Source organism: Notothenia rossii (assembly GCF_949606895.1).
Source record: "Notothenia rossii genome assembly, chromosome: 9".
NCBI lineage: Eukaryota > Metazoa > Chordata > Actinopteri > Perciformes > Nototheniidae > Notothenia > Notothenia rossii.
Window position 1 is genome coordinate 11,550,009 of NC_136907.1, and position 9,997 is coordinate 11,560,005.

A 9,997-nucleotide genomic window follows, 5' to 3' on the forward strand; every position below is an offset into this window, starting at 1 on the left:
ATTGCAATTTAACTGCCTGAAGTGAACACATTCAATTTCAACAAAATAGAGCTTTGTAAGTTAAGATAAGATAAGATATGATAGTACTTTATAGATCGAAATGTGGGAAATGTTTGTGTTGCAGCAGCATAAAAAGACATGGCATTGTACAATACAAATTTAAACACAAGAAATAAACAAGAAAGTAGAAAATATAGATTGTTGAAGTTGTATTCCACATTACAATTAAGACTTTCAGTATTTGCATTTCCTCATAGAGACAAAATACATTTTTTTCTGCCATTTATGTCTACTTGATTGACTGTTTGGATCTATTCAAATTAGTTTTTTTTAAACAGTAAAACAGACTGGTTTTTGTTTGGCTTGTTTGACAATGGCATTAAAATGTGATTACACTCAACAAACAGTTGCATCAATTGGTTCATTTTATTTCTGAATTCAATTTTCATTGTAAATCATTAAAAACCACAGTTTGAGGTTTGTGGCTACTTCAATTTATAATTACATAAATATGCAAACCACCACACATAACTCTTCCTTACTGTTTATTTCTTCAACTGTGTTTCTGCTGAATGTTATACTTTATGTGGTTTCAGGCCTCATAGATCATCACACGTTGTCTCTTAAATAAGCCCAGGAGTCTCAGTGAATGTATCAAACAACGATAAGTGAAATATTATTTAGCTTGTGGTTGGATTTACCAGGAAAACCTTACTAGTTCTATAAATCAAAAGCATATGAGAGTATGCTTTATCAAAGAGAGCTTTCCTTGCCACGGCAGGCAACTGTGTTTGGAATGTTTAGGGATGGGGAATTGGTTTAATATGGTCAATTTTATGAAATTATAGGATTTTCCATGGGCATTTTTGGTTTATCTTCTCACTGGCATAGTTTTAGTTTAGCAAATTATGTCATTTATATGGATTATATAAATACAGATGATAACGAGCAAGACAAAATCAAGTTTTCCATAAAAATGAATGCCTGTGGCTTCCTGCTAGTGATGTATACATGTGTTCTTGATATTAAAATATACTTTGCTGTTCCTCATACAGTGATATACGATTGGCATCTAAAATAAAACACTGAATTGTTTTTTGTAACAAATGTTTGTTAATTTTTATCTGAGGTTTTCCAATCACTTCAACAAGCACATTAAAACTCCAACACAATCTACTTTTGCCATTTGAAGCAGTGGGTGACAATTTTGGTGGAGGAGACCACATATTAACGATATATCTCCACAAGAGGTCGAGGGGGTGTCCATATGGCCGTCTGGTGTGCTGAGTGTCTCCCAAGAAACATTTTCTTACACATTGATGGTATACCTATACTTTATTACATTGGATGGGAGACAAAGAGGGGTTTTTTCTGAAAATCATTAACCTTGACATGAAAGCTTGATGCGAAAGTGCAGTACAAAGTGTGAAGTCTAATATGAGTTTACCCTTGCATCACACAAGACCAATTGCACACTTAAAAACAAGCAACAGGAATGATATGTCAGAACACATACAAACATTGGATTCATTCTGATAGCATAAGGCTTTTGATCAAACACATAAAACATCCATTACAGCATGTAGCTTACTTAACAAAAAGGCTATGCTCATGTTCGATTTCGATGAAGTGCTTGTAAGTCAGCTGGAGAGAAATGTCTGCCCGTGAGAATTTATTCGATAAGAAATTATTTTATCTAGATATTTGTTAATGGAGCAAAACATTTTAAGGCAGTATTTCAAGATCTCCAAAAAAAAAGAGCAAAATATGTTGAATAAAATGGAAAATAACTGACTTTCCACATGCATGATGACATTTATTTTCCACCTTTTGCGTAAGCTGATTATCTTTACATCAAATTCAGTGCTTTTATAATACAATAATAGCTTAGGACCACTTTTAAAACAATGCTGTTTAACTTGCCCCCTAGGGCATTGAGTAGACATTACAGGAAACTGCTTCCCATCAGCGTACAGTTTGTGTTTCCTATTTTTCCAGGTGTTTCCTTTATTTTGGTATAGATTCTCTCCAAAACTATATGAAGGGAGGCAAACACAGCATGTACACCAGACCGTAACCTGTTACACAGTAAGTTTGACAGACTTTGTAAATCATAGGCTGTCAAATAAATCACATGAAGTTACAACTTCAAAAATGGTTAACAGCTTAATGAAAACAATTGGAGTAGCATTCAAGAAAAAAGAAGCTGCTCAAAAGTGTACTATGTCATAAATCTTGTGTGACAGCTTGAATCTGAATACATACAAGCTAATGTAGCGTTACAGTATCAGCAGGGTTATTTTTGTTAGAGTCTGCACAAGCCGTTTTCATTTTTCAGCAGGACTCTGTACAGGATAATGACCATGTGGAAAGGGATGTCTGACTCATGCATCAGTGTGGGGTCTCGGCAGCCCCCAGATGACGAATGAGACAGGATCATAAGTACACAAGGACAAATATTTGAGGATAAGTTTTTTTCACCTGAGTGCAAAAGTGTTTTTAAAGTATTTTTTTCCTCCTGGCTACAGCAGATTAAATGGTCCTCACACCAAGCTATGGAAGTGTGGTGCTCTCAAGTGTAGCAAAACATGTATGTATGTGTGTGAGAATGTTTGTGAGAATGTGTGTGTAATTTATACCAGTGTGGGCTACAATAGGTCGTCGATTCATCCAAATTTGTTTTGTTTATTGTTCCATTTTACCTACCAAGGGATAGTAGTTGAAATTATTAGGAATGCCTATTAGAAATGATGAGGTGCCTTTAGATGTATTTTCTGGCTAAATAATGCTATGATAATGATAAACAGACTCGACCATAATCAGTGTTGTTTAGATTTGGTCGACCTTCTAGCTCTGCAGCATAGGAACCTGAACATGGCAAATGTCAATAACAGCAGTACAGTCGCTATAGTCAGCAATAGTAGCAGTACATCTACACCGTAGTAGGGGAGAGCGGGGTAATGTGGGACACCGGGTAATGTGAGACACCCGCTGTAACTAGGCAAAGAAACAAATTTGCGGTCATGTGACCATAATGTTTTCAACCCCTTCCCACCCCCCACTTGTCATGAAGGAGAAGTTGGTGCTGGTTCTGTGGTAAGTATTTTTTTTCACAAAAATGTGTTTGTTGCATGTAAAAGTAAATTTTCTTACTGCGAACGTAATCAACTGTAGTATCAAAGCAAATTGATTCAGGTTGAAAAACTTATATCATACATGTTGATGAACTTCCAACATATAAAACCATGTGATTGATGCTAGTTAAAGATTAGCCTGAATTGCCTAGAGATGTTGTTTTTTCTAAAATGGTGGCTGTGGGGTAAAGTGAGACAGATGCTGTGGGGTAAAGTGAGACGCTGACTCACTTTACCCCGACATGAAGCACAAGTTAAGTTTAGTCTTATATATATTTTAGTCTAATATTACAATACATATGTTTTAATTTTAATGTCATAAACATTGTAGAAAAGTCATCATGCCAAGACGATACATCAGGACGACATCTTGGGGCCAAACACCCCTCACAGAGATGGAGAGTGCAGCTGCAGAGGTCATGCAAGGAAAGAAGTCCTTAAGACAAGCAGGAAAGGAACGAAATATCGACAAGACAACCCTCCAAAGATTCATTAAGAAAATAGAGAAAGGGAGAGTTAAATCAGTAGCCTGGGGTGCAGTAGCTGAGGCAAAAAGAATACTGACAGATGAGATGGAGGAGGAGCTTGCCCAACATTTAAAACAACTGGCTGACCAGTTCCATGGCCTTGCTCCAGTTAAGTGCCGTGAACTGGCATTTGAATATGCAGACAAAAACCATATCCCTGTCCCTGCCAATTGGATGGAGAAACAATGTGCAGGTAGGCTAGGGTGCGCAAGAGATCACATGATTCTGTAGGTCAACTTAGGCCAACTGATCTTGCCACAAAGCTTATCTTATGATAACGAATTGTCCACTCTTTAGGAGTAGAGTGGTTTGGCAGCTTTCTAGCCCGTCGCCATCTCTCTGTCCGAACTCCGGAGGCAACATCCCTGGGAAGGGCTACAGCCTTCAATAAGACTACAGTGGGGGAGTTCTTTACAAATCTGGCTGTAGTGATGGACAGGTGACAGAATTAATTCTTTAGTTGCAAATGTTTTATGGAGGCTTTACCTGTAAGATTTGGTTTTGATTCTGATAAGGTTCTTCCCTTGCCTCTCTTCTTTAACAGACACACATTTCCTCCACACATGATTTACAATGTGGATGAAACAGGCGTCTTTACAGTACAAAAGCCACGGCAGGTAAGCTACTAGAGAGCAGCAGACTGATACTGAGTGGCTTGTGATAATGACCAGCTAGCTATTGGCAGAATGCTGAAACTAATGCTATTAGTAATGTTGTGAGCCTGTGAACTAGAAAAAAATGAATGGACTGCAACAAAATAAAATGTACCTTTAGACCAATAGTAGCCTACTGATTGCACATGCCATTGATTCTAAACTTTCTACTTGATTCAGGTTGTGACAGAGAAAGGGAAAAAGCAAGTTGGTTCTATCACATCAGCTGAGAGAGGAGAACTGGTGACTGTGGTGTGTGCAGTGAATGCTGCTGGGAATGCCATACCTCCCATGTTTGTCTTCCCCAGAGTTAGGTTTAAGGACGACTTCATGATAGGAGCACCTCCAGGAGCCAAAGGTGCCTCCACCAGAACAGGATGGATGAACGAAGACACCTGGCCTGAGTTCCTCGATCACTTGATAAAGCACACTAAGTGCACTCCTGACCATCCCATGCTGCTAATCCTGGATAATCTGAGAGCTCACATCTCACTCAAGGCAGTGGAGAAAGCAAAGAGTAATGGTATTGTTCTGCTCACCCTCCCACCCCACACATCCCATCGCTTGCAGCCTCTCGACGTGACGGTGTATGGCCCGTTCAAGACCCTATACAGCCGAGCTCTTGATGGGTGGATGAGATCTAACCCTGGCAAAACAGTCTCCATCTATCAGATTGCAGGATTTGTGAACGAGGCCTTCTTGTCAGCAGTGACACACGCAATATCACCTCTGGCTTCAAGTCCACTGGGATCTTCCCATATAACAGAGATATTTTCCCTGAGGAGGCGTTTGCACCATCCATGGTGTCAGACCGGCCAAACCCTGAGCTGCGGCCTGCATCCACTGGTCCATCCACTTCAGATGATCCGGATGGTCCACGGCCTGCAGATTATCCACCCCCTGCAGATGAACCACCTGCTGCAGATGCTATTCCACTCGCTGATGCTATTCCATCCACTTTGCATGGTCCACATGGATGTGCCTCGCCAGCTGTCTCACGATCTGGATATGTGTCTCCTCAGGAAATCATACCACTTCCAAAATGTCCCCCCAGAGGACAAACAAAACGAAAGTGTGTGAAGACAGCCATCTTAACAGATACTCCAGAGAAGCAAATCATAGAACAGACTTATGAAGAGAGACAAAAGAAACTGGCAGGGAAAAAGCAAAATAGCAAAGAAAAGGGAAAACCGAAAAAGAAGGCACCCAAGAAGAAAATCATAGATAGCAGCTCGGAGGAGAGTGATGACCCTGTCCCATTTGAGGATGATTTTGAGAGCTCTGAAGATGAGAGGAGTGACCCCGGAAACAAAGATCTGTCCGTGGGTGACTTCGTCCTCGTCAACTTTGCCACAAAACACCGAAGTATCCGTTATGTTGGCATGGTTGAGAAGGTTGAGGGGGACGAAATACTAACCCAATTCCTCAGAAAAACCCAGGGAAACAACAGAGAGTGGGAGAGACCCACGTTTGCTATGAAAGAAAAGGATGTGGCACATGTTCCTAAAGGTGATGTGGTGAAGAAGCTGCCTCAACCTAATAGGCCTGGAGGAACAACACGGAGAGAGCAACTCTTCACCTTTCCCTGTAACCTGCAGGGCTGGAATGTAGAGTAGGCCTTGTTTAAATATGCAGCTGATGTTCATATCATATCGTGTTCTAATCTAACTGGTTAAATGGTTAATTGAATGTTTATTAAAGCACTTTGAAATATATTATGTTGTATTTGACTTTGTTTGGAGTTACTTTGTTTAAAAAATGTGCTAAATTGACCAATCCCCATGATTATGTTGCGCATCCGACATTAGTTTTGGAATGTGTGGTTGTCAATCTATCTGTCAGGATTCTAACTGTTACAACATGTGTTGTTTTGGTAGTTTAAAAGTGGAAAAGGTAAGTGGTTCACTTTACCCCCTTGATTTCTCTAGTCTGTCTCAGTTCACCCCTTAGCTGGGGTAAAGTGAGACACAAGACCACTTTTTAAAAAACAATCATATTTTCACTGCCCTTTGTCCTGAAGACATTCTGATCATTTCCAGTGCTAGGAAACATCCTGAATTAATGGGAAATGTGTAAATTTTACTGATATATCATTTTAGCTCGCCTACAGGAGAGCAAATGTAAAAAATGTCTCACATTACCCCGCTCTCCCCTACGAGTACCAGGGCATCTTATAAGCCTCTGTACGCAGGTGAGGTGCCCCCTTATTACGCATCACATATTCTACCCAGAAGGTGGCCTGATCTATCGGGGTCATTGGCTGATCTCTGTGCAAACGTGACAGTCTTTGCATGTTCTGTCTGTAGCTGTCGTGATGGAGCACTTCATTTATGCCTTGCTCAAAACTGTGTCCGCTAACATCAGCTAGCTCAATTATCTTTCCGGCGCCTCTGTGTTGTAGACGTAGAAGATTGTCATACTGGTCAAAGAACAATGGTATTCCGAGCACAGGGACCCCGTGGTAAATGGCCTCCTGTACGCCGTTGGTTCCCCCATGAGCTACAAAGACTTTTGTCTGCGGGTGGCCAAGGAGGTCCTTCTGCGGCATCCAGTCCACTATCAGGGTGTTGTTGCCCAAAGTAGAAGGACGCTCACCATTGTGCCTCCATATCACCTGATCAGAAAATGAAATCATTATGAATTGGTTTTGTGTCTGTACAAAAGATATAATGATGATTCCATTGCTGCAGCCTGCATCTACTTATCATAAAACTATAAATTATAGAATCAAGTATTATTATTATTATTATTATAATTTTCAATGTTATAGTGCGTTCATACCGGACATTATTTCTGTCTTTAGGACGTTGTTGTGAGTTTGGACGGAGCCTATACAGGTTAGTTTAGCCTGATCGATCCGATCTTCACTTTCAGAAAACACGCATTTTAAAAGGTTTTTCGTCTGCCGTCTTGTCTGGACACTGCACATGAATTCATGGTTTTTACTAACCAGTATCAGTATGTAGTCATTCCGGCATCATTTTGAAACGTGTATTACAATAACATCACAGTAAAATATGTTAATTTAGTTGTAGTTGGTTGGTTTCTACCACAGTATTTACATGGAGATAAGCCCCGCCCCCTGGCCAGCGCGTCTTGTTTGAATGATGTGAATAAACACAGTTGACAGCCGCGGTGAAACTCGAGCGATCAGAGGTGTCCGGTGTGAACGCAGCATTACTATTGATAATTACCAATTAAAAACTAGCAGTTTTCAACATTTCATGAAATAACACAATTTAATCTCTGAGCATGTGTTACCTTCTGAGGCATCTTGGCAAAGACGCTGGCGATTTCATTCGCGACCTCTTTGGGCAAAGCATTCACATAAGTCCCCAGAGTCATGATGATTACTCCATGCTCCCCAGCACTCTGAACAAAGTCCTCCAGGTCTGCTGGTAGTGGTTGAGCTGGTTTGCACTGGAACCCTCCTATGTAGATGACATTTGGCATTGTTGGCCGAGGGAATTCAAACACAAAATCCGACCTGAACAGCCAAATGTCTGCTTCCTGGAGAAGCAAAATGATGTCACATCCACCCTCGATGTATTTCTCACACATGGCATTATAGACCGGCCCCACCAAGAATTTGTGCTGGAACACTATGATGCCATAGAAAAAAATATTCTTCACCCTCTGGAAAAAAGTCATTTTGTCCGTTAATCCTGATCTTAGAACTGGGATATAGGACAATGGTGACGGAGCTATCACTAAGTGGCCTTCTCCGCTGGCTGTCCAGCGAACATTGAGCACCAAAGGCAGTTTTAAATACTTGGCCAGTATGACCCCTGGTCCTATACCTGGGTCGGTTAGTACAAGATCATATTGGGCATCTTTTAAGCTTTTGACCACCATTTCATCATCTAAGATTTGAGGGAGGGCATCAGCCCACATCAACTGAAGACGAGCAATCAAAAAGAGAAAATCCTTGGTGAGTTTTAGGAAAGTAAGTGCTGAAGCACCCTCTCTCTGCGCCTGAAATGTATCAAAAATAGATAATTTTAATACAGTTCTTGAAAGTCAATAAGACCATGTGGGTCCAAATAAATTATCCATAATGACATACCTGCATATGCTGCTGTAGGTAAACATCTAGGATGTCCTCCATGCCTTTACTAAGTTCCATGTTAATGGATGTGTAGAGAGGAGACTTTTCTGGGATGTACCAGCTGTTGGAGGCCCTTATCACAGTGATGCTGTGTCCCCTGGCATGAAGTTCTTCCAGCTGAATCTTCATATTGATCCAGTGGCTGCCGTCCACAGGAAACACAAGGATGTTTCCTCCATCACAAGGTGGTGTGAAGTAAATCAGACAAACACTGAGGATGGAAAATATTCTACAAACACAATGCATGGTTCCTGAAATGTGAGAGAAAAATCTTCATAACACGATAAACTTCTTACATTTCATATAGAATAATAGACGTTTGTTTAGCGAATTCATGGAAAAATATCTAGTTTTTATTGGTATTAGTGAATATGAATATGCAGATGATTATATCTTTGGTACGATCCTATCGTTTTTACTTACCCATGCTTCAGAGTTGCGTCTGGATTGTCGGATGCTTGCAGAATGATTACTTATTTTTGAGTTCAAACTCCAGTCCCAGATCATTGATTGGCTGACTTCCAAACAAATAAATGACTTAATGTGTCACAGGTCACATTAAGTTTTTGGCGCTGTATATATTTTGCAGTTGACAAACAAAGTGATAACATTCTTTATGAGGTCATCCTAGCTTATTACTTGTTTTAGTATTTTTTTAAATAATTGCTTATAGTTTCCTGTAAAGTGTAGTTATTTGAAAAGTCTTTTCATGCAAGCTTTCATGAGGAAAAACTGTGACCTCTTTCAAATGAGTGTTGGAGAAGGTAGAGCAAAATCAACTCTCTTGATATTCAGGAATATAAAGTTGAGAATATAAGTTCATGTAAACACCTATAGAGAGTATGCAAATGGGGTTTTTGGACTAATATGTAACCTTTGATGTTTTAGAAAATGTTCTTGCAGTACTTTTGACCAGTTTTATGACCTAAAGGTTTGTTAAATACAATGTATGCAAAAGAGCTGCATGTTGAATATAGGTTGCAAGTCTCAGGACTGAACTCAGTTGACCTGAGCGATGTTATCTAAAAGCAACAGAGGACATTTTTCATATATTTCTCCTAAATAAAAGTAGCTTAATACCTTAATGTAAAGAATATCCCATCACAAGTACAAAATCCTGCATTGAAAATGTTACTTAAAGGTGGGGTAGGTCATTTTGGAGAAACCAGCTCGAGTGCGCTAGAATTTGAAAATACACAACCGGAAAAAATCTGCAACTTCCTTACAGAGCCCCTCCTCCAACACACACGAACGCGCACATGACCAATGAGGGCACGAGATAAGTTTGTGCACAGATGGAAGGCTGACAGACAGGTAGGCCATCCAGTTATTTTAGCCGGGCCGGCTAAAATGATTGGTCGTGCTTTTTACAGTGCTACGGCTTCCACAGATGAAATGTATTGAGTTTTTGTCAAAGCACTTAAGATATTCATTGCTATCGGGATGTTAAGAGCATTCCATGGAATATAACAAAAAGTGTATCTCGAGCCGGTTTCTCAAACGTACCTACCCCGTAAGGTATGTAATTCACTTCAGAAACACTTTTTGTTATATTCCATGGAATGCTCTTAAAAT

General features: G+C 40.1%; 2 protein-coding genes across 3 annotated transcripts; one reads left to right on the top strand and one right to left on the bottom strand.

Annotated features, from left to right (window-relative positions):
• The first annotated feature begins 2,948 nt into the window (after positions 1-2,948).
• Positions 2,949-5,433, top strand: LOC307019411 (uncharacterized protein). Of its 2 annotated transcripts, XM_079650273.1 has the most exons (5): positions 2,949-3,096; positions 3,466-3,854; positions 3,959-4,100; positions 4,206-4,278; positions 4,495-5,433. In XM_079650273.1, the coding sequence occupies exons 2-5, from the start codon at positions 3,476-3,478 to the stop codon at positions 5,392-5,394; spliced, it is 1,494 nt and encodes a 497-aa protein (XP_079506399.1). In that variant the 5' UTR covers positions 2,949-3,096; positions 3,466-3,475; the 3' UTR covers positions 5,395-5,433. The 2 variants fall into 2 exon arrangements, with proteins under 2 accessions (XP_079506399.1, XP_079506398.1); XM_079650272.1 differs by having other exon boundaries at positions 2,949-3,854.
• Positions 5,434-6,466: 1,033 nt separating this feature from the next.
• Positions 6,467-9,739, bottom strand: LOC307019412 (UDP-glucuronosyltransferase 2A2-like; the record flags this gene model as incomplete). Its single annotated transcript, XM_079650274.1, has 4 exons — positions 8,846-9,739; positions 8,381-8,673; positions 7,576-8,289; positions 6,467-6,928 (listed from the first exon to the last, which is right to left on the bottom strand). The coding sequence occupies exons 1-4, from the start codon at positions 8,847-8,849 to the stop codon at positions 6,467-6,469; spliced, it is 1,473 nt and encodes a 490-aa protein (XP_079506400.1). The 5' UTR covers positions 8,850-9,739.
• Between the last annotated feature and the right edge of the window lie 258 nt (positions 9,740-9,997).